This window comes from Lutjanus erythropterus, chromosome 20, assembly GCF_056507025.1.
Source record: "Lutjanus erythropterus isolate fLutEry1 chromosome 20, fLutEry1.hap2, whole genome shotgun sequence".
NCBI classification, from domain to species: domain Eukaryota; kingdom Metazoa; phylum Chordata; class Actinopteri; order Lutjaniformes; family Lutjanidae; genus Lutjanus; species Lutjanus erythropterus.
The window spans coordinates 28,990,224-29,014,964 of NC_139336.1; the positions used below are offsets into that span (position 1 = coordinate 28,990,224).

The 24,741-nt window shown below is 41.5% G+C and overlaps 1 protein-coding gene across 12 annotated transcripts in view; it reads left to right on the top strand.

Annotated features, from left to right (window-relative positions):
• add1 (adducin 1 (alpha)) overlaps positions 1 to 24,741 on the top strand; it is a 38,876-nt gene that overhangs the window by 10,230 nt on the left and 3,905 nt on the right. For 2 of the 12 annotated variants that reach the window (XR_014772665.1, XM_084746572.1), the window contains exons 2-17: positions 2,884 to 3,092; positions 4,808 to 4,970; positions 5,279 to 5,430; positions 7,057 to 7,137; positions 7,270 to 7,419; positions 7,542 to 7,685; positions 7,800 to 7,898; positions 8,243 to 8,416; positions 8,792 to 9,142; positions 13,788 to 13,883; positions 13,979 to 14,071; positions 18,484 to 18,640; positions 20,223 to 20,603; positions 21,784 to 21,870; positions 23,400 to 23,433; positions 24,032 to 24,047. Coding sequence is in view for 10 of the 12 variants with exons in the window: in XM_084746572.1 (XP_084602698.1) it covers positions 2,884 to 3,092; positions 4,808 to 4,970; positions 5,279 to 5,430; positions 7,057 to 7,137; positions 7,270 to 7,419; positions 7,542 to 7,685; positions 7,800 to 7,898; positions 8,243 to 8,416; positions 8,792 to 9,142; positions 13,788 to 13,883; positions 13,979 to 14,071; positions 18,484 to 18,640; positions 20,223 to 20,603; positions 21,784 to 21,870; positions 23,400 to 23,433; position 24,032 (2,372 nt within the window). In the remaining 2 variants the exon portion in view is untranslated. Of the gene's footprint in view, positions 1 to 2,883; positions 3,093 to 4,807; positions 4,971 to 5,278; positions 5,431 to 7,056; positions 7,138 to 7,269; positions 7,420 to 7,541; positions 7,686 to 7,799; positions 7,899 to 8,242; positions 8,417 to 8,791; positions 9,143 to 13,787; positions 13,884 to 13,978; positions 14,072 to 18,483; positions 18,641 to 20,222; positions 20,604 to 21,783; positions 21,871 to 23,399; positions 23,438 to 24,031; positions 24,048 to 24,741 lie in introns of all 12 variants that reach the window. The other 10 variants (XR_014772666.1, XM_084746570.1, XM_084746569.1 and 7 more) reach the window with 8 other exon arrangements.

Consider the following 24,741-nt stretch of genomic DNA (forward strand, 5'->3'; position numbering starts at 1 on the left):
TGCCGCTGCTGCAGAGTACCAATTCACATCAAATCAATCTGTGCCAAATTCGGTACTTTTGACATCTCACGTCTGTGTGAGAGTAATGGAGAGTATAGAGAACAGAAAGAGAGACAAGAACGCCACTGCAGTTTGTTCATCTCACTGTGAGTCAGGTCAGGAGCGAGCCAAAAGCTGTCACAAGTGTGATTAAACTTTAAAAACTTGACACAAACAACACATGCTGCAATGTTTGGCAGGCCAGCACGAGGCGTTTAACAAAACACAAAACAGAGTTCATTTAAAGATGAAGAGTGCACTGTTTTTCATAGCCTTAAAGCTAATAACCCACAGCAGCTCCAGCTGACGTTAGCATGACTGCAGGTAGCGACTTCTTAACAGTGTATCTTAACCTTCCATGGAAGACGAAACTTTTAAGTGAAGCGTTGACGGCGTCATCTTCAGGTGATTTAAAAACAACAGCTCGTTGGATAAGCTGTCTTGGTTGGCTGAGCGTTTTTACTAATGGAGGCAACACAGCAAAACAAAACAGGAAAACGTCACTGACAACTGTCTGGTTTTGCTGCTGTAAGCTAAATTTCAGGCAGGGCAGTAAAGACTGAACTGAATTTAGGTCTTGAACGAGCGCTTAAGTCATTTTTAGATTGATTTGGTTCTTTAACTACTATTAAATATTAGTATTGTATTGTTTTTAAACACATTGTATTGAAAAAATGGCAATGCTTTTGACATCCATGGCATGTAGAAAATGTAGTGTTTGGTATGGTAACCTAACAGTTCAAATGTGTAACCAACCCTAAATGCTGATGAATAAAGATTGGTTCAGAATATTTATATATAAAAACACGTTTTGAATTTTGTGAATGATGACATATATCATATTTTACAGTAAACGTTGGACTTGACAACACTCTGAAGTTATTGGAAATGTTTGGATCGGAAACAATAAGCCGCCACTGGAATCTAATTCTATAAACATAAGTATGAAATAATAGTTGTGTATCCTAATCTTTATCTGCGACTGTGCAGAAAGACTGGGTTTAAATAGAGTGAATAGACATGCAGAATGTCAGTTTTTTTTATTTAACTATTGGGTACAGCCCGCCCTGCTACAAAGTCATTTAATTTCCCTTCATTTAAAGTGTTTACGGGGTGAAACTGCACAAATCATTGCTAGCCCAGAATTAGCCAAACAGCATGAAAGCACAAAAGAACCTTGATTGAAGTGGGTGACCTGAGATTTTGAGAAAATGCTGGGTTTGATGTTGTGTAAAATCTCAGAAGGGCAATCAAAGCGGGCAGAAACAGAGAGGGGCTCTGTCAGCGCTCAGTGTGATACTGGATGCTTCGGGTTTGGTCTGCAGTTGTCATGGTAGTTTTGGCTGAACATTTGTATTGATGCGGACTAATGGGCTGCATCACTTTCTGCCAGAGCAACCCCTCCATTACCCATGCATGCTTGCACACACACATTTCCCTCTCCTCCTTAGTCTGTCTGTGTCCTTCAGAGTCGGAGCTGGAGAAGTCTGTGCTGCTGTGACAGACAGGCGGAGGCTGTTGATCCTCACATACACCCAGCCAGCTGGATGGACACGGATCTATAGGAAATCTGTCTCTCTATTCGCTCTCTAAATCCCTCCCTGTTGTTGTCGAGTGAAGAAGATGCATGATAATATTGAGCCGACCACACAGAGTACAGTAATAGTTAATGCATAACATACATTAGAAATTCCTGAGTGATAATTAAGACTTTTGCTTCAAATGTTTTTTTAGTTGAAAGTAAAGAAACCTCTGGCTGTGATTCCAGTTTTTGTTTTAGTTTCCTTTGCCCAGCCTTGACAGTGGAGTGGTGTTGTGATTCCAGGAAACACATTGTGGAAATCAATGAAAGCCCTCTGAGGCTGGGCTGGGAAGAGTGGTCACATGATCTTGACAGGAAGTAGGGGAGAGTCTGTTCTGTGTGACTGGCTTTCTGCTCTAATGATTAATGATTCTCATTTCCTCTTTTAAAACTTATCTGTGTCCCTCTGTCGGCATCTTGTTTCATACCTGGTAAGTTGTTTATTAATTTATGAAATAATTGGACTTCCTCGACACATTAAGAAACAAGCCCTTTATTGTTTTACAAACTTAAAAGCAGAAAGTGGCCCATACAGAGTTCAAATATGGGCAGTTTTATTGTAGAGAATGATGCTTTTTTCCTGACCGATAGCCAACTCTCCGTAACTGAACATTAACTGTTAGCAGACAAAATTAAAATGTACTATTTAGAAATGGACGAATGTCTGTGACACATTACATTTGTTTAGAGGTTTGTTTTTACATGATCTTGTCTGCTGGCCAGAAATAGCAACATGTTGGCATGCTGTGTGGTTAGTTTGAGACATTCTGTTGATGGTTAGATGGTATGCAGAGATGCCGCCTCGCTAAAGTGACGTAAAAGCTTGTCTGATAAACTTTCCACCAGTCAAGAGGATTTTGATCAGGTGAAGGCAGATTCTTCTCTCATATGTGTCCACTTCTGTGTCTGGGCTTGCTGAGGACTGCTGTGGGTGTCTCTCAGGAGAAACACCACAGCATTGCACTGGTGGTGGTGGCATATGACTCTAGCCTGGGCAGCACACACCCCTATCTTTTACATGCAACAAATGTTAGCGTAATACAAATGTTACATATTATTCATCCCAGAAAGGATTGTGACGAGGCTTTATCCACTTTTGTCTATCTGATCTCACACAGATGGTTTAACACAAACTGTGTAAACTCTCAGATTTAGGGGGAAATTTACAAACAGTTAGTTTAATAGTTAAGTGGTGACGTTATCTGTTTTTTTTAACTTGTAGGCAAAGTTCAAAAGTTTTCTCCCGTCACTCCCTCTTACAGGAGGCCAGCCCAGGATGAACGGCGAGTCAGGTGCCGGGGTGGTGACGGCCCCCCCTCCCACCACAGCCCCCCACAAGGAGCGGTACTTCGACCGGGTGGACGAGAGCAGTCCGGAGTACCAGAGGGAGAGAAACATGGCACCCGACCTGCGGCAGGACTTCAACATGATGGAGCAGAGGAAGAGGGTCTCCATGATCCTACAGAGCCCGGTCAGTAAAACGCACATTCAAATAAATTCATATATCCAGACATTTGCTGCACATTAACTCACAGAATACTGTGGTCACAGTTGGTGAATGCACTCTGTCGTAACCAGCAGTTTAAAATGTGAATAGGCTCTTTTAGTGTAAAGGCAGCAGCCTTCTCAACATCACATGATGGATCCAGTTTATTCCTCATAAACAGTGTGTGTCTGTGAGCAGCTGAATACCAGAGAGCAGCACCGTTTAAAGGCCTATTGTGTGTATGAAACTAAAGCACTGATGTATTCAGGTCCTGAAAAAAAAAAAGGCCCACAGTGGTGAGGTATATGAGGTTTTAACTCAGTGCTGAGAAAGACGTCAAGCTGTTACCTTTAATGACCTTTCTCTGTGTCTCAACCTCATATACTGTTGAACTGGTTTGCCTTAAACTTCGGCATTCCTGTTGTTGAACTTTATTGCTTCATACAGAGATGTGTTTCTATTATTTATCATACCCTCGTCGATATTAATGGGAAGGACCATTCGTTTTATTTTATGCTGACTCACAGGAAGTAGGCTGTTGGTATAAGCCTGCCACTGGCTGACTGTTTCAGTCGGCATTCTCACCCCCTTCCGCTATCTGTGTTTTACTGTGTCTCTCAGTAAAACAACAACATCCAAGCTAGCAACCTACATCCTGATAATGACAAGATTTGACGAAGATTTGGATGTGGATTAAGGCAGCGCTTGCCTCCATATTTGCAAATGTTCCACCAAAACAAGTCCCCGCCTGGTACTAGGGGCGCAAAAAAATATAATAATACATTATGTTTGTAATACTGCATCAATTGTCAAAAACACTGTATCATGACACATGCAAAGACTCATGTCAGTGGTTCATTTAGTGTTGTGTTTAAGCCTCCGACCACTAGATGGCAGAGTTGTTATCTGTCTTCACTGTTGTGTTTGCATAAAAAAGATTTTATGCACATGATGGTGACGTGCATAAAATCTATGCCAGAAACTATGACAGTTTTCCTAAAAAATTAGATTTAAAAATAGAACTATATCACCGTGCTCACAGTATCGCAGTATATATTATAATATATGGAATAATAAATCCTGTACTGTGCTATGTATTGCATCACCAGATTATTTCCAATACACATCTCTACCCGACGCTATTTTGCAAGGGCACCATCTCTGCAACCTTGGCTTGGTGCCACCCAAGATGATTGTGATTGGTCTAAAGAAATCCAAACAAGCCAGAGTATTTTTCCCCCCTGTTCCAGAATAATATGTTATGGCTTCAGTTTGGCCTTTGTCCAACACTGTCTGGTACAGCAATAAAACAAAGTGTGGAGGTCTGGCAATGTGAGACCAGTTTTAGCTAGATACAATTAGATTAAATACATTGTTATCGTCATGTAATGGTGTTGGTGGTAATTATTTTGGCATGGTAGTTCAGTTCCAGCCGAAAAATAAACTTTCCAGCAGTGACTTAAGGGTCAGTAAACACTGTAGCATGCTGTCAAAAATCATGAGCAGTAATGTGAATTTGTAGTAAATATGCTAAAACAGTGGTATGGTCCTAATATTTCCCTCGCCCCCTCACCCTTCTCTGTGTGTGTTTTCCCTCTTTGTGTCCTTTTCTGTTTTGTTTTTGGTTCATTGGGGCCCCCGTGTGTTTGTTTTTTTGCCCTTACATTTTTCGTGTTCCTGTCTGTGTCAATGACCGGCAGGCATTCTGCGACGAGCTGGAGACGATGATCCAGGACCAGTTGAAGAAGGGAAAGACGCCCACCAGCCTGTTGGCCCTGCAGCAGATCGCAGACTTCATGACCACCAGCATGCCTTCGATGTATCCCGCCGCACCACAAGGAGGCATGGCGGCGCTCAACATGAGTAAGCTGAGAGGAGAATGAGAGTGTGTGACTTTTTGACCTCCGTCCTGCTCACAATGAGTAATTCAGCATATGGCAACATTAATGTCTGGACAAAGAGTCAGTAGGCAGACTCAGACTAACTGTTATTATCTGTAAGTGAGTTTTTTCTTTCCTGCTGGCAAAGAATTGGGTTTATTATCCAGTACAGAGCACCGGATTTCTCCATTTTTGCCCTCATCGTGTCTCTTTCTCCTCCTAGTATTATTGTTGTTTTTCCAGCCTCTGTCGTATAAGTGAACCTTGTCTGACCTCGACTCTCCCTGTCAGGTTTGGGTATGGTGACTCCGGTGAATGATCTGCGCGGCTCGGACTCTATTTCCTACGACAAAGGCGAGAAGCTGCTTCGCTGCAAGCTGGCTGCCTTTTATCGTCTCGCTGACCTGTTCGGCTGGTCGGAGCTCATCTACAACCACCTCACAGTAAGACGGACTTCTTTCTTTATAATACAAACGGCCGTGTTGACTCAATTCATCATCCAGTAGTTCAGTAAACATTTAATTCGCAATGAGGATTTTAGTATACCCTTTAGAAAGGGACATAAGGTAAAGATACTGCATGATTTGAAAGAGGCAGGCGCTTGTAAGTGTAAAAACAACAAGAAGTTAATTTATTGCTGTCTGTCAGTAAAAACCTACTGACCGTTAGTGGTCAGTTTTAATCTAAATTCATCCTTCTCTGAGTCATAATTCAGTCAGATTTGAACACAGACATGATGTTCGTATTTTTAGATTCAGTGTGATGTACACTTTCAAAGGACATCTCTGACTAAACCCACTTGCTGTAAAATGATCCCATCTTCATATATGCATACATTTTGGAGCTGTTCCAAGCAAGCAATTTATTGGACTTCCGTGTTTAAGACACTTTCAGAAGTCCTTGAAGTGACTATTGATCCCTGCCTTGTTTTAGCTCTTTTTGGAGTAGACTCTGATGTCTACCCTTTGAGCAGGTTCCAGCTTGATTTCTTGGCACTCTGTACGCTGCTTGCTCGTCGTCTAATTCTACTAAAACGGAAAGACCCAATTCCTCCGTCTCATGAGCAGTGGGTCAGGAATATTTTATATTTTATGAGCTGAAAAAAAAGCACACACTGTGAGGTTCATCTGGCAAATTCTGTAAGATTTTGTAACCTTTTTTGAGACATGTAGAGGAGGAACTAGAATTACATGAGAAACCCTCGTGCAACTATAATATTGGCACTGGCTAAATATCTCTCTCCGATAGACCTGAATTAAATTTTTTGTTTTGACCCTCTGTTTTGTACTGTGAGCTCCGTTGAACATACTGAAGTGTAGTGAGGTTGGGTGTGTGAGTTTGCAATATTAAAGTTTGTTGCATTTTATTTAAGTAATTTATCTTATTTATTTACTTGTTTTTTTGGGGGGGGCACATGATTCTGTGTGTGTTTTTGTGTTTATTACATGAAAAAAACAATAAAGTTTTTAAAAAAGACAAATCGGAGAAAAAAAGATCCTCCCTCCTCCAGAACCAGAACTTTTTCAGTATCAAAGTAATCAAGTTGACAATTGTCTGCAAATCAAACAAATACAGGCTAAAAAAGGGACTGAAGTTTTAACTCACTGCTGGCTAAGTGACTCAAAGCCAACGTTACATCACCCAAAGCCTGGCGAGCGTTTTGCAGGTGGCGCAGTTGTTTCAGTTTTGTCTGAGGGGGTGCACAGTGTCAGACTGCGCAAACAATTTGCTTCAGTGTTTGTGTGCTATTTATAGTTGCAGCACAGACATGTACAGTGCTTTGTGGGTAGATGATTTGGGAGTTCAGTGTATGCTAAGATCGTGTGGTTTGTTCTCTGTAAATGAAATGAACAGTAAACACATCACTGAACAAATAAAACGATCAAATATTGTATCATAAGAAGCCGTTCCACCAATACATATCTTTAATCATATCAAATTAAATTTCATGGATTCCTGATTCGTTCTGTATAGGCTTTAAAAAATGCTTTGTGCCGGCAAACAGCCGTTTAATAATCAATCAGTTCAACTTCAACTTCACTGTGATGCGACTGTCTTCTGATCTTTAGGTCCGGGTGAACTCAGACCAGGAGCGCTTCCTAATTGTCCCTTTTGGGCTCCTGTACAGTGAAGTCACTGCCTCCAGTCTGGTGAGAATCTCTCCTGATCTCTATTAGATTTCTATCAGTTAATTAAACAGTTTCCCTCATCACCTCTCAGATAAGTTCTCTCATTCAGCTTATTTCTTTGAGTAACCTTTTGTCGTCTGCCCTGCTCTCCAGGTGAAGATAAACCTTCAGGGTGAGATCGTGGACCGGGGCAGCACCAATCTTGGGGTCAACCAGGCCGGCTTCACCCTCCACTCCGCCATCTACGCTGCACGGCCCGATGTCAAGTGTATCGTCCACGTACACACACCTGCTGGCGCTGCGGTAAGGGACAGTGTATTACAAACTAACTATCAGGGTTCATACAAAACCTAAAAACTCTACCCAGACAAGGACACATAATAATGTTATGTAATATGTTGTGTGGTTTATTTATTTGGATGCAGGTGTCGGCCATGAAATGCGGTCTGTTGCCCATCTCACCTGAGGCGCTGTCTCTGGGTGAGGTGGCCTATCACGACTACCATGGCATCCTGGTGGATGAGGAAGAAAGCACTCTCATACAGAGGAACCTCGGGCCGAACAGCAAGGTAACAACAGAGTTTCGTTATGAAACCTGCTAAATTCCAATTGTATTACTTCTAAAACACATAGGAGCAATGAGAGTGCTTTTTTTATGATTGTTTCTTTATTTTTCCTCCCAGGTGCTCATCCTGAGGAACCACGGCTTGGTGTCTGTAGGCGAAACAGTGGAAGAAGCTTTCTATTACATCCACAACCTGGTCACTGCCTGTGAGATCCAGGTAGGACACACACTGAGCTCTGTACAGGACGTTCCCTTGGCAAATTTATTAAAATCAAATAATCTTAGTTTTGCTGTAGTTCTGGTATGATGTAGAGAACCTTGTATCTTCATTTGGGTTGTTGTATCTGGCATCATATGTTTGTCTGTGTTTTTCATAACAATTGTCTTTGTCCTTTTTGTCTCTCCTCATTTTTCTATATTTTCATCTTCCTTTGTGTCAATGCTTGTGTGTCTGTGTATGTCCTCATGTCCACATTTTATTTTCTTTCTCTATTCTGGATCCTGCCTGCGGTTTGTCTGTCTGTACGCGCCCGCCACCCCCCCGAACGCAATTTCTTCCAGGTGCGAACGCTGGCCAGCGCTGGAGGGCCAGATAATCTGGTGATGCTGGACCCGGGGAAGTACAAGGCACGCCCACGGGTCCCGGAGCCAGCTGGCGACGGGTCTGCTACACACCCGAAGTGGCAAATCGGGGAGCAGGAGTATGAGGCTCTCATGAGAATGCTCGACAACTTGGTAAGTACACAGAGAAGAGGTAAACTAAAGAGTATACACATTTGATTTCATCCAAAAAACATAAATTCTGGTGTATTTAGTCAACTTTAATGCACTGTTAGCAGTGTGCAAAATTCTTGGATCATCTAGACAGACCTGCATCGTTTAAGTCCTTTGAGTCCTTTCGATTAGCCATCATAAGCTACAGGTCATCACACACCATGTAAGGCTGGAGTAACAAAAGCCCAGAGTTTATTAAATTGAAAAATATGTTTTATTGCTGATAAATTAAGAATGTGTTATGTCTTTTTTTCAAAACTCAGTCATAGCAGGTATGTCGTCTGGCTTTAAACAACCGTTTTCTAACCCGTTGTTGTTTGTCTTCCTGTTTCCCAGGGCTACAGGACGGGCTACCCTTACCGCTGCCCGGCATTGCGAGACAAAGCTAAAAAGTACAGTGACGTGGAGATCGCTTCCTCCGCCCACGGCGGTTACTCATACGGCGAGGACAGTGACTCAGGTGCTCGCTCCCCGCTGAAACACAGCTTCCAGCGCGGCCAGCGCGACAAGACCCGCTGGGTCAATGCCGGCGGCCGGCCCGACGAGCCCTACGAGGACGGGCCCGACGGCAGCAGCCCCAAGTCGAAGCCTAAGGTGTGGACGAACATAACACACGATCACGTCAAACCCTTGCTGCAGTCTCTCTCGTCTGGTGTCTGCGTGCCAAGCTGTATAACCAACTGCTTGGTCTGTGCCTACCTTATTGTTCATAGTATAGATTTTACAGCTACCTTGTTGGTGGAAACGGGTAGGTGGTCGGCATCCTGAGGTTCTGGGGACAGTGAGGAGTAAAACATCCTTTATTGAACCTTTTCATATAACTTCTAGGCTAAAAACAGAAGCCAGTATAATCCTGCTTCTCACTTCTTTTAGGCTTTTTTTCAGGCTCCTTCACACTGTAATTTCAGGTGCCCCATTAACCCACCTTTTAAATGCAGTTACCTCTGCTCTGTTAATTACTTCGTAGCACAGCTGTGATTATGTGTTGACCCTCTCTGCTCTTCTTTCCCTTCTGCTCTCCTAATGCTTCACGATGCCGGGCCAGCTGCCCACAGCATGCCCCACTGCATGTGTAGTAGTGAAATGCATTGTTGGTGTTGATGTTTTTCCCAGAGGAGCGAGCAGCAGGGGTGTGGCATGAGTCCTCAAGTGGGCAGGTGAATGTGGCAAGACACGGTGACTGTTGCTGCTAACCACTCTTATCGCTCACCGCCCCGCAGTACACGCTCTTAGTTTGTCTTTGCATCTTGAAGTTAGCTAAGTCGCTCAAATTTTATAAGTGTGGAGGGTAAAGAAAGCACCGTGAAATTTGAGGCTATACCAAACAAACTCTTCTAAGTGTGAGTTTTGCCTGCACAAATGAGGGAGGTGGCATGTCTGACTGAGTATCTAGAATAATGACAGATGCGTTATAGTTGGTTGACTCTTCTTTGGTCCTGCCTCTTTTTGCTCTGTGGTCCAATTACAGTGACGTAAGCCTGGCACTTTTTTTCCCCCCAGCGTGGCGAGGTCTTAAATCTGATTGGCTATTGCTTGTTGCCTTTGTTGATTTGAGTTGTTTGGGCTGGGTAGGTTAGGCATGAGGAGTGTGTTTGGGTAGAGTTAGGGGAAGAATATCTGGGTAAGTCATTTGGAGGAATAGAAAGGTGGGTCAAGACTTCGCTATCCTGGAAAAAAAAAAGTAAAAAATATAATTATGTACCCAGCCAGCTAAGAAGTTTAAAAGATGTTACTGGAAGACCTGTGAAAGCAACATATAGTCACATCTTAAGTTAGCTAATGTTAGCAACACACTAGCTAACTAGCTAGCTAACAGTTGATATAGATTAGCTAGCTAGTGAGCTAGCTTTTTGTTAATATTAGCTATCAGATGTAATAATAGCCACCATAATATAGATTCTTTTATTTTTGTTTTGTGAGCAGCATTAAGGGGCTACAACTAGCATCTCGTTATATAACCCTTTGTTGTAAAATGATAAATAAATGAATCTTGTAAAATAGCCAAGCAACAGCATGATTTCTCACTTCAGTTCACTTACCTGTGAATGTCTACAGCCGTGGGGTGCAGTGATTTCTGTTATTATAAAGGTCCTATTTTTTCGTTTTGTTGCCATATGGCCTACTGTACAGTCTCAGAAGATATAAATTGTATAGAGTGCATGTGAAGTATTTAGTTTGTCTTGAATCAAGTGCGTTTGCAAGAGTTTCACGAAACCCAGAGGTTCTGCAAAAAGGGGCGGGACTTTGGAAGGGTCAATTGATGAGAAGAAAAACTAATTATTGTTACAACAACATAGCAAAAAATTTTTGTAGTAAAAGAGTTATGCAGCCTGCTTTTCTATCACTTATTCTTTTCTCGAACACCTTCAACTGCTCCCAGTTGTATGTGTCTGTTTTATCTATTATTTTTATTCTCTCTAGTTTCTGGTTTCAGTTTATTCTGAAAATGGTTTTAAGCAACTCAAGGCCTGCATGAGTGGAAAAAAAAACAGAAAAAAAAATCATGGAATTTGACTTGACTTTTAAAATCAATTATCTCCTGTTGGGAAAGTAGGAAATGTTGTGTTGTGAGACTCTTTCTCAGTGAGTATATCGTGTTTACATGTTCATCTCATACTCAACCAACCCAACCAACCCAGCTACTTCCATCCAGAAACCCCTTCCTCATCTACAAGCCCCCTGGTTTGGCAGCTAACCAGCCAAGCTTAACGTAAACGCAGGAATGAAGTCATGAGCTTACGCTTTCCACTGCGAATTACATGCCTAGTTTAAAACGGTTCAATTAAATATTTTGCATGAAAGCTGAAGATTTGATTTGTATATTCACCCGCTGCTCATTCAGTTTGGTGCAAGGTATGGGTACGGACTTTTTTTCCTTCAATCATGCTGAGCATTACCAGGTTTATATATATATATATATATATAAAAAAAAAGTAAATGGGGTGTTTTTATCACATCAAGGGGAAATGGAAGTTAACAAGACAATGAAAGGTTTCATCCTCAGCAGGAAAGAAAGACTCTTGTCTCAGTTTGTAGCGTGACAATGGCCTTTTTTTTTTTTTTTTTTTTTTTTTTTTTGTCCCAACGTGGGCGAGTGTCCTCGGGTGTGTTTCTCTCTTATCTCTGTCGTCCTTGTTGTTGTGTATCAGCCTGGGAAATGACTTTGGTGATGCCAGCTCACCCCTCACTGCCACTCTCGCTTCGTAAGCCAGACTCATCATCTCAGTCACCCACCCAGCCATCCCTCACTCCCCCCTCACCTCTTGCCACCACCCACCCCTCACTCCTCCCTCCCTCCCTTTACCCCCCACCCGTCACCTTTTTTCTCATTCTGTGATGTTTTCAGTTGATCTCCAGTGTGCTCCTTCTCTTTCTTTTTGATTCTAATAGTACATCAATGATGATGACAAACGGTTTTCAGTTGTACAAATACACAGTTAGGTTTTACTGACGCGCGTGGTCTTTTCATCAGTTTCTGACTGAGCATCGCCAACACTGATCACTTCAGAAGAATTAAGCTAAAAAGGCTGTATAACCATGCAAAGGATTATAAAACAGTGTTTTCTCTCTGTGTGGCCTCCTAAAACCTGTCATACAAGATTTACTTCTCAGCAGCTTAGAAAATCATCAACTCCCTCTCATATCCAATATTCTCATGAAACATTTTGCAGCTCAATTTGCACAAAAAATATTATACTAGAGATGCCAGACAGCATGCAAAAGCACCATTTTCAAACATCAGTTCTCAACTACGATTTCACTTATAACTTCCAGCAGCTGCGTGCAGATTTATCCAAGTGTTTTAACGTTGACTTTTATGGATGAAGTAAAAAAATAAATCATAGAATAGCACCATTAGCTACTAAAATTAATCTGTGGTGTAACTTCACCCTCAGGTCTAATCCTGGTCTGGATGAATGAGTCAGGAGTTGCTCAGTGAGGTGGCCCACCCACCTCTGATTACAGGCTATTAACATTATTTTTTTTAAATAGAAATTTAATGACGTTGAAACTACTTGCAGCTGCATTCCATCATCAGCATTGGTTTCGCAACGTTTGGGGCCGATTTAAAACAGTAGATGGAGTGTTGAGCCATTTTCAACCCATAAACTACAGATTTTTTGCAGATTTTTGTAAAATTGGCAAGAAATGTCAATCTTAACACCAGCAATGATGTGCTTCATCACAGAACAGTCATATCTTGTAGTTTGCAGCTCCACAAACGTGTTTCATGAACTCCATTACGACGCAAATGTTCTTTGCTGACATTAAAGTCCTCCAGAGGCTGCAGCGGCCTCAGTATTAAAGCTAGAGTGAAGTCCGAAATTGTTAAACTTTGAACCACATCTGTGTCAGAAACCCAAAACAACTTGTGAGACATAATAGGGCACAGGAGTGGCCAACATGTACTTGCATCATAATTTTTTTAAGCCCTTCAAATTTGAATTGGTGCCTAACCAAAACCCAATATTTATTACTAAGTTATGACTAGAAAAACTTGACACACGGTGCACAGCTGCATATCAAAGTAATCTTCAGGTTCCCAGCTTTGTAATGATGTACACCACTTCTACTGTTGACCTGCTTATACATCTCTTGCCACTAAAAGTCCAGTACCTTGGTGAGCATCATGATTGGGATTTTCAGTAACATTTTATATGAAGGGGTGTACATAAGACTGACAGACAGCTCTCATGAACATGAATGAGTCTTTATGAATGTTAATGTGTCAGTAAGAGTCAATAAGCCAGTTTTAATGCAGTGTTAGGTTTTCCAAACATTGTCAACTTGTGCACTCCTTCAAACAAAGTGTGGACTAGTTTTCCAACATTTTTGAAAAATTCTTTCACAGCTCTTTGCAACATTTTTTCAGTATCACTCACAAAAAAAGGATCTATCATGTATGTGGACAGCTAGAATAAATCATTTAGTCCCAGTCAGTGTTTGTGAACACCACTGCACAAATCAAACATGCTAGACTGAGTTTAATGATATCATCCCACATTACTGGGAAAATCTAATCTTTTGAGTTGATAAGTGTCATCAGAGAGCTAATATAGTTACGATGAAGAACAGTCCCCAGCTAAATTAATTTAGACATCTATAATGATGTATTTTCCTAAATGTGTCTCATCATCATTGGTTCACTTTTTACATTTAAACCTTTTTACAGTCATCCAACGTTTGTCCTTTTCAGTTCAGCATGATTCTTGTATTGTGAAGCCTGCATAGTATTTTGTCTGAATCTATTTTTGTGCTTGGGTTTTTTTTTCATGTCATTCACTTAATTTGGTTTTAGTTGTTTTTTTAACACTTCATGTGGTGTTCACAGTGGACAAAGGAAGACGGACTCCGCCAGGCTGCCGTAGCCAATCAGTTCATCCCAATGAACACCAACCCAAAGGAAGTCCTGGAAATGAGGAATAAGGTATCGCATCCTTTGTCTTTTAGTGCTTTTACTTTTGTGAAATAAAGACGATATTATAGTTTATCCTTCTTTTACGACTTTGCTGTCATTTGTAGATCCGGGAGCAGAACCTGCAAGACATAAAGACAGCAGGGCCCCAGTCTCAGGTTCTGTGTGCCAGCACCGTGGTGGAACGTACCTACACCCAGGTTAGTGTGAAAATATTTCAAACCCCTCCTCGCTGCCACAGCCATCCTGACCTGGAGATGAATACGTATCATAGACTGATTAAATTCTTGAGAGTTTGGTCACTTTTGTTCCATTTAAATACAAAATATAAATTTAAATGCATTCTGTCCAGGTCTGGATTCATCCCTCAAACCAAAATGCTGCAAAGTGTAAATATATGTTCTCAGCTTTAATAAAAGAAATTCAGTCAAAACCCATCCATTATAATTTGACCTGACATTAGTTTCTGAAGGAGTAACTTCACCACTAATTATAACAGAGAGCAACACATGTCCTCCATGTTGTGTCCCACAATGCAATGGGGTGACTTTGTAACTGTCACATTATTCTTTGACCACAGAGAGTGTCAATCTGGCAGGTGAGTAGTGTTTGGGAGAGGTAACCTCACTCTGCTCTCCAAACCTGCCAGCTCAGGTTGTGACCATATTCATACATTGTTCTTTTTTTTTTTCTTTATTTCTTTGTGGTTTTTATACATTTCATCTTTTCAGTAGTTCAGAGTTGAGGCTTTTACCTGTCTCAGCACTTGCAGGCTTGTCATTTTGGTCTCCTGAAATGTTAAACAAAATCCCCACTACAGTCTTATATACTCATGTTCTGTGCATGCGCTCTTTAACCTCTTTGCAGAAGTATAAACTGAAAATTGCAGTTTGCATGGTCTTCCCTGCCTTTGCTTAGCTCCTTTCCATTAGTAAAACCTCCTGAATATTTAACCCAAACACCATGAAGAGCAGAACATCAGCAAATTAAAACAGTGCTGCTAATTATTTTTAAAGTGTTTTAACCAAATTTGAGGGGCGTCTAAAACTTGACTTAACATGACAGTGGTAAGGAATCTTTGATGTGCTTTTTGGCTGGACTGCAGCAAAGCTGGTGGACAGCACTATAAAGGAAAAAGTCTGTGAATGATGAAGTTAGTTGGTCAGTTTAGTGTTGTAGTTTCCCCACTGGCCATTGCTATTTTTAAAAAGGTGCAAACAGTATGTCCTTGGGAGGTAAAGCTTGACACTAGAGCTACAATGACAGCCCGCCTCCTTCATGGATCATGGATGCCACATTTGCAATATTCAGAACTGGGTATATCTGGACAAAACCCCAGAAAAAAATGCTACTGCAGCACACATTAAAATCATGTAACTGGTGAAACATGAATTGACTTTTATTATTAGTTAGTCACAGGAAATTTAACTTCTTTGTCAGTAAGCTCAGCTTTACCACTATGGTGCACCAGAAATTGGCCTACAAACAAAACAGTCAATCATTTGTGGCATTTTTGACAGCGGATCAGTTTGAAATATTTCAGGGAGTGATGGAAGGAGCAGCCACAGTGAGCTGACATTAGACTTTGACTCCTTTGGATGCCTCTCACTTTTACTGCTCACAGGCTCGCTGGCCTCAGAATTCTGACCTGTCGCATGAAACATGAACGACAATGGTGCGAATTGAACTCCATCACTCCTTAGTGAATTGCCTCCTTGGCAGATTCTGAGAGTTAAGTATCTAGTTATAATTATGGATATCAGTGTTTGTTCAGAGTCTGTTCACACTGATACAGGCTAAATAATATTGATTTTGTAAGAAATTGAAAATGTAATTTCTTTAATTTTAAAGTCCAGTTCCCACAGTGTCAGCTTCTTAAAATTCTGGCCCCTGCTGTACACGGTCTAACCATATGCTAGGTTTTGACCTAGTGTTGTATTTTGTTAAGACTCAGATTGTATGAACCACATACTGTACAGTGCCCCCCCGTGTGGATAGTTTGTCTTTACAATGCATGAGCTTGGCTGTTTGTTCCATCACAGCTCTGCTTTTCACCTCCCCACATCTGTTTACAGAACCATCTCTCTCTTTGCATGCCTGTCCAGTGTTTGTGTATGTCTGTATGGTGTGTGTGTGTGTGTTTGCAGAGGTGGAAAGTTACTAATCAAAGATAAAATTAACCCTGCTTTAAATAAGCCCTCACACAGCTTTTTATTGAAGATAAAATGCTGCTAATTTTATTTTTAAAAAAGAAAGAGTCATAGATAAACATGCAGATGGATTTGTATTTTCTAACCAGGAGGACTTGTCTAATTTTAGGATCTTTTCTGAAAGACAGTCTCATAAAATTATGCTAATTATGCTATGTTTAAGTGTGCATTCTCACTGAAATGGTCATGGTGAGTGGGACAAATTGGTCCATTCAGAGTGACCATAAATATCTTTTACCCAAAGTCTTTTTTTGCTTTTACTTGAGCAGTTTTCAACACAAGTATCCTCATATCTGCTTGAGGATTACTTTGATAATAATACTCAAACTCAAGTGAGGTATCTTGGTACTCTTTCCACCTTTGTGTGTGTGAAAGCTGGTATGTTCCTGCACACATTCATGCCTGCCTGACAGACAGACTGCTGATTTGAATGTGCTGGTGTTTTAAGAGCTGGGTTGTGCCCCCCCCCTCACTGGGTTTACTATTGCAGGACGCCCCTCTGTCTGACTGTACAGACACTATTGATGGCCTCGATGTGTCCGAGGGGTCCTATAGTCCTGCTAAATCAATTAGAAAGGTACTTACTGCTCCAGTCACAAATACTATTCACCTGTACTTCACATCATCCTGTAGTCATTCTAGTCTGAGCCTGCAGATAGGCACTTCATATGTCTGGGCCTGTATAGATGAAGCAAATAATAGTGTTAGAACGAGGCCATTTTTCTGTCTTATGTTAGTATGGTTGCACCTGTAGTAGTCTTGTCTACATGATAACGCACTACAGAGCCTTAAAAAATGTTTTTGTTTGTGCCAGTTAGGATCCTTGAGGTGAAAGATCGATGTGTTTGTCTGCAGGAGAGATTTCACTCGTTTCAAAACTTATTTTTGCAAGTTGAAGTGGGCCATAAAGAGGACAGGCATTCGATCCAGTGACAGCGGGCTTTCCTGGATCTTTCGAACAGAATTTTAACAGGATCTGTAATGCTCATTTAATTTTATGCTCCATATTTTTATCCTGGGACTCCTCAAGAGCAGCTTCACATGATTCACAGTTCAAACAATTCCGTATTTATTTCATTACTGGCCCTTGATGCAGCTCCTCAGTTCATCCTCTGTCTGAAACAAGTTCTTTCAACTCCCGTCTCTTAAAGGGCGTCTTCCTGAGGCCTGCCGCCCGCACTGCCTCTTCTCTTGCAGGCGTGTTCAAGAGCAGGCAACAGCTAAGCTACAGCTATGTAGGGCAGTGAATTATAGGAAGCTGCACTTCACTGATTACTGTAAAAAAAAAAAAAAAATTTAAACAAACAAAAATTATCCCACAAGTTTATAACTTAATTCAGTGATTTTTGGTATCAGTTAACAGGGCCGCTAACTGCACAGCTAACTGATCTGACCAGTTAACGGCTGCTAAGTTTCAGTTAGCAGCAGTTAGCGGTTACTTTTGCTACAAGTAAAGCTGTCCGTTGATCAAGAAACACAGTAGAGCACAGAGAGTTCAGGCAGAGTTGCCGGAGGACATCAGAGGGGAAAACCAGAAAATGTTTTCTCCATAAAATATGATCCTGATCAGAGCCCTTAGAACCAACAGACAGACTGAGCGGGTGGATGGGCGCGTCCTGTACTTTGTGGGTGGAGCAGATGACCGATAAAGAAATCCACTACAAGCTGATCTCAGTTCATTGTGATAGAAGAGGAAAAAACATTGGAATCCTAGTATTCAGAGCAGTCTGAAGCCTGAGCTTTTGTGCTTAGAGGGATTGCTTTTACATACATTTATGTCATTATTTGAAACTTTGGCTAAGTTTAATATGCACATCTGACATTGTAATATTATATATGATAATAAAAATAAGGGAAAGCATAATAGGTTCCCTTTACTAATAAGCTGTAAGCAGTAAGTGAAAGAACACAACTATTTCTGTTCAAGTTAGTTGACTGCAGTCAGGCTGTTTTTGCTTCACCTTGACTACCTCTTGTGCGCCTGGTGATGTACTGTTGGCTTCCTCACATCCATCAGTGTTTGGCTTTTGTCTGGCAGTGTTATTGTAAGGAATGAAGAAGGAGAAATGCTGCTCTTTTCTAATATGATTAAAGTAACCTTTAATTTTACACTATAACATTTGCTCCCTGAATTTTAAAATGGCCTGTTAGCTCTAACCTTTGCTGTGAAGATACATATATTCATCTATGGCTGACACTTCTGCTCATGCTGCATAATAGATATGTGTGCCTCTAATCTCAGTGTAATTCTGTTCAAGTTTTAAACCACATGAGATTTTCTGTCACTGCTGTTAGTTTTCTATATATTAAATCCTTCCATGTGTCACCTGCAGTAACTTGTCGTCTGTTTATCTCACCGCGATGTCTCATCTCTGCCTGCTTTCCTTCTGTGTGTCCTGAAGGGGGAGCTGGTGACCGCGTCCAAGGCCATCATCGAGAAGGAGTTCCAGCCCAAGGTCATCGTCAGCAAGCAGGGTCCCAACCCCTTCACCAAACTCACCGACCAGGAGCTGGAGGAGTACCGCAAGGAGGTGGAGCAGAAACAGAAAGGGTCTGAAGGTAAAGGAGGCGAGCGGAGAGGAGATGATGACATGAATCTCAGTATAATGTGAAAAGAAAAAAACACACTTTTAACGCCCCTTCTGCCTCTTTGTTATGGCATTTTTCTGAATTTTTGCCACAGCAGTCAGCTCATATTGAATTTGCCAACTTTTTCATAAATAGATATTGAAATTAACAGGTTTAATTTTTTCACTTTGGCCATGAATTGTGGTTATATTCCATTCTGATTTGATAATGATACGTGCATAATGCAGCATTTATATCAGTGCAGATGAGAGCTTAATCACTGAGATGTTTTAATCCTTCTCAGGGTAAAATTGCTTTGCACATACCAGAGGGAATTGTGTTGTATAATTCACAGCTCTCTCCTTCTGTAATCACTCTTCTTTGACCTCCCTCAAGCAAAGAAAATTACACTGAAATGTCACTTAGATGAGTCCACACACCGAGCAGAGACGCAGGAAAGAATTTGCCCTTTGCTAAGCCCCACCTCAATTAGTTACTGTTGCTATATCTGTCAGGTTTTCCATTCTTACACAGTGAAAACGGTGGCAGATTTGACATCAGTTTTTTTGAAACATGAGGTCTTCAGTTCTACAGTGAAGTAAACAAAAGCAGGTTTTCAATTCTAGTTGATGAACTTGGATTTTGTCAGCTAATATGATGATTCTCACTAGCGGTTTTCATGAGTGTAGATAGTTAATGTGAGCTACAAGATACAGAAAATGGTATAATGTTAATGCTAAAAGACTGAGGCTAAAGCTATATCCTAGCAAACATTAGTCAGATGGTGAAACTTGATATGTATATGCATATAATAGATGACAGAAATACATTGTTTAATGTGGGAAAAGGATGAGCAGGGATTAGATTAAGTGCAGTGGACCTTGAGATGGTCACCCAGACCAGGCAGTCTGAGATCACTTCAGATAAAAAAGGCAGGAAAAGACCTAAGCTGGTGGTTCCCAAACTGGGAGCACAGACATAGAGTTCCTATGGGGGGGGACCAGAGAGAAATATAGAGTAAAACAAGAACCAGGAGTTCACAAATGATATCTTTTATTTCACAAAAAATTTAACTGATTGATAATAAATGTGGGGTGAGGGGGAGTGAACTTTTTAGGACTTCTTAAGGGGGGCATGCCAGAAAAAGTCTGGGAACCACTAAGCTAAACTAACCTGGCCTAGACCTATTAGCTAACTTGCTAGCTGTTTAGCCAGACATGCTAACGTTTGCAGCGTATGTCAAACTACAGACTACGACAAAGTATCACTCTTCTTAGAACCTCATGAACACCATTTCAAAATGTAGAGAAATACAAAATTTGACAGGGCTGCGGTGCCTAGTTACGGTTGCTAGGCTGTGATTGGACAATTGCTGTTTGGAGGAGGGGCTTAGCAAACTGTCAGTTGAGTAGAGGTCACCTGAGCTGTAAGCTGTTAGAATTAGAAGGCATTTAAAAGATACTTGTAGTAAAGGAAAACCTTCCTGCAGAATCATGCAAAAACTTAATGGACTTCAGGCTGGCCAAAATGTGATGTTATCTCTCCACAAACACACACGCACATGAATTCACAGTGAAGGGACGAGACGATAGTACGGACGAATCGGCCTCCTGTCCTGACCCTGAAACGCTACCAGGGGATCAAGCCTCTGTCTCCACACCGCTACGCTCTGCAACTGACTCACCCATCATAGACAAAGCCCCGGCTCCAGCTGCCACACCTGCCACACCGGCCTCTGAGCAGGACTCTCCGTCCCTCGGCCTCGCCAGCAGGGCCGAGCGAGATCGGGACATCGCTGACTTAGCAGAGATGGTCGTAGACGATGTTTTTTCGACCGTGGGTGAGATGCTTTCGACTCCAGAGTCCCCTCATAAGGAGTTCCACTCCGCTGTGCTGCGAGCCCTCAGCAAAGAGCCGTCAGTGGTAGAGGCGGTTTTGGCAGATCAGGCTCCAGGTACACCAGTCGAAGTGGAGTCCTGCCTAAAAGCCGGCCTTCCGCTTCCCTCCTCCCCTGCTCAGCCTTGGCCCGTCTCACTACATAGCGCTGCACTGGGAGTTGTGGGAAATCCCTGCCTGCTGTGTCCTCTCCTTTTTCTGGGGGTTCGGAGTCTGCTACCGTTGTTTTTACCCTGCGCAAGCATCCTCCCTACCCACAGTTCAATCTTCGAAGCCTTTGCTTGATTATTTTTCCCCCTCACCCCCTCTCTCTGATATCTTGTGCAAAGGCATCAGAGTCGTGGCAGATCAGATAACTTTCTGCAGTTTGATTGGACGAGCAGCTGAGCAGAGAGGATGTGAGGAGTGAAAGCAAGCTCATTTTGAGAATTAAAATCACCCCTTCTCGAGTCTAAAAGAGCTTTTGCAGTGGAGTGTGTTGTGCTAACTTGTGAGGAAGCTGTGTCTGAGCTCAGTCATCCAATCAGAGCCTCCCGTGTGTGGACATGAATACTGGTGTCCTCCTTCTCTTCCTGCTAACCTCTCCTGGAAATATCTCCTGTGGTGTCCACTCTCCCTCCTGTGCCTCTGACTGATTTCCGATAAAACTAATGATAGTTTGGTTTGTTTGGGACATTTTAAGGTGGACTTTTGTGGGACTGGTTGGAAAGCTTTTGCAGTGTTCTCCTGATTAAGGCTTCTTCCCTGATTTGTTTCTTTGTCTTGTTCTCCCTTTTCTTTGTGTTGCAATGTTATTGATCAAACTTTTTAAAGGAATAGTTTGGATTATTTGAGGTGGGGTTGTATGAGGTACAGGTTGGCAGTGAACCCGCCCCCAGTTTGGAGAAGCAGAGAGGAGTACCAGCGCAGAAACTCTATAATTGACATTGTAAAATGGCGAATTTTGCCAATGGAGTCTGGTTGAGTGAGACAGAGAGCGATATTTTGCTTATGTAAAGGTGGTTCCACGTTGTAAAGGTAAATCTGGTACTCCTTTCTTTCAAACTCAGGGTGTGTTGATTAATACCCCATATAACCCCACTTCAAATAATCCAAACTGTTCCTGTAAGATTCTTTAAGACAACAATGTGGGGTTCAAACAAAATTAAACAATTTAAATTCTCATCTATTTAATGATTTCTCAATTTATATTCCTTATTTATGTCGTAAACTGTCTCTCACTGTTTCATTTCATTCAGACACGGAGGAGCTAGTAGAGCCTGAGGAGGAGTCCAAAGGCCAGAAACCCACCACGCCACCTAGCACCCCAATCAGAGCAGAGGAAGGTAGGTTGGCCTGACATAACTTGACACACCCGGCCCGCCTGGCTCAGCATGGGTTTCTCCAGTCCGCTGGCTGGGCTTCTGGGGCTTTTCTAGGGTCTACAGAGGGAATGCTGAGGCTCCTGCCCGTCCACCTGCCTGTCTGTCTTGGGGTCTGTTCATGTCGTGGTCTTTAATAATACTACTATGGGTGCTGTGCTGTGTTTCCTGTAATAACAGGCCAAGAGGTTTCAATTAGATAATCAGGTCTATGAGAGAGAGAAAATTACAGGAGCAGATGAGGCTTTAATACGCAGTCTCCAGACGTAATGTCAGCAAATAGTCTAAATTTGAAAAGTAAAAAAGTAGTTTTAGTATTTACTGATCGACCCCAGTGCAGACATCTCATTTTGTTCTTTTTATTTTTTTTTTCTCCCTCTTGGTCTTTATTACTATTGGATTACACCTATGTAAACTGTATCATCCACGATGATACCAGAACAGGCCCTAAAAATACCAAGTAAACTAAAAATAGAAAGAAATGTCATGACATCATAAACCAACGTTAAGATGCTCTGATTGGTGCCACACTTCACTGTCAGTTCTATTGAAGCTTATGGAAGATGCTTTAAAAACCACAATACAACCCAGGCAAATAGAATACATAACATAAGATGGAAAATAAATTGTCACAAATGATATATGGTCCTAAAAGTAGCCAAATCTCTAATAATAGAATGGTCAGAACTGTTCTAAAGAAGGCGCTTCTACTGTCGGTCGTCCTTGGCAATGAATTGTGGGCTAATATTTTGTTGGCAATGTCCAAAACTGCATACAGGTTACAAAAATAGTAGCAGCAAAAGTAGGAGATTAAGGTCTGATAACAGTTTAATGGTAAGTAAAATGCTATTGATTGTCTTTGCTTTGATTTCCATGATTGCCTCGCGGGCCACACAAAACCTTTCAGCGGGCTGCATACGGCCCCCGGGCCACATTTTGCCCAGGTCTGAGTCAGGGTGATATCACAGTTAAATAGTTGAAAACACATGAAACATTAGCAAAGTAACATGATGTGATGTTATGACCCTTCTTTCTTTTTTAGTTTCCTTTTAAAAATACCAGGAAGTTATAATCTTAGTTACTTTTATTCAAACAGTAATTGGCATTATTCCAATTATTATTTATCTGGTTATTACTTGTTATAAGCAGCAGACAGTTATGGTCAGTATGAGGGAGGAAGGGGATGAGTAGCTTTGATCGCAGGTGTAATCTAATAAAAAATGAAATGTTGTTATATAACATATGTCTCTATGTACGGTTTCTCCTTTACCCCTTCACTTCCATTCTCCATCTTTTTGGAGTTTTACTAAGAATGGTCCCAACCATTCTTTTTAAATTTTCTTCTGGTGTTTTTTTTTTTTTTTTTTCCCTTCTTCTATTTCACGTTTTAATTTCTTTTTTTTTTTTATTTAACTCGGTGCCTGTGGTTTGATCTGCATAGACATTTGTTTCTACTTGTGCTTTTTCTTCTTTGTGGCTGCGATTACAATCAGGAGATGGAAATACAAAAGAGTACCTGTTGCCATAGTAAGTACGTACTGTTCCAACTCCTCCACCACCACCAACCCTCCCAATGACCCTCCACCCTCCATGCCTGTGTTTTCATCATTTATTTACCCGTTTTCTGTGCATGGCTTCACTAGTAGAGCTGTTCTGTGTTCTGAACTAACCCGCCTTACCGGGGTTTGATGGTTTTCTCTCTCTCTGAACTTCTCTGAATTTCTTTCTTGGGGTTGATGGGGGTTATTCCAGAGCTCCTCCCTCTCATAAAAATAAAATTTAGCATGGCAAGATATTACAAGAAATATTAATCTTGATACATTTTCCTTACAGTCTTATTTTAGGTGTCATCCTTAGAGCTGTAATATTCATTAAAGTCCCAGATTTACCCTATCAGCAGTCAGGAGTGGAGGATGTTCCTGAAGTAAACCCTACAACCCACCAAACCTTTTTCGTTAGATAACCTCTCTTTTCTTCCTGCCAAAGATCCACTATCAAATTAACCAAACCTCTCTTGCACATATGCACATCCTATCAATGTTATACGACACTGTATATTTTTGTTTTCATGGAAAAATCAGGTAATGTTTTTTGAAAACACGTTAAATGTTGTTTTGTCTTCCAGACGAGTCCTTTACCAGGTACATCAGTGCTTTATTTCAGTGTGGCTTTCCAACCAAACCCGCTGCTGTTGGCTTTGCTGAGACTCGCTGTTGGTTTAGCTTCAAAGATGGTTGGCTGTGTGGTGTTGTTTAGTCTCCATTTTATCTGTTTGTGTGTCCGGCCTCATCTCTGCTCCGACAGACATGAGATGTAAAATGAAGACTGATGCGTAGTGTTTTCTTAGGTCTTGACAAAGGGGTTTTTCCATGCTCGCCTCTGTAGCAGCATGTGAGCAATGTTCAAAATGCACAAAGCTGTAGCTGTTTTGCACCTGACTGCACTGTGTGAGCTTCTACCTGAACTTGAAGTGCAGTGGTTTGGATGCTGTTTGGACCACTGATCTGTGGAGGGCTACTGAAGCTCACCTCTTGGATCCTGCACTTGTTGCTTCTTAACTCTTTTTGCTGGGAGTATTTTTAGAAGTTGACACCGTCACTTTAATAACTATCACCAGATAATAACTAGAAAGCCTAACTTTAGAACATGTTTATTTCAAAGTGTATACATCTCATTCATCTAAAATACATTTTATGCTTTACGTTGGAGATAAAACTTTAATTGGACTTGAAAAGTTGAGCCCAAAAAGGCCCAAGCCTGACAAAATTCTGTCTGAACCCAACCCATATCTGTCCCTCATTAGTGTATTTTAGCCCGAACCAAACTACAGGCGGA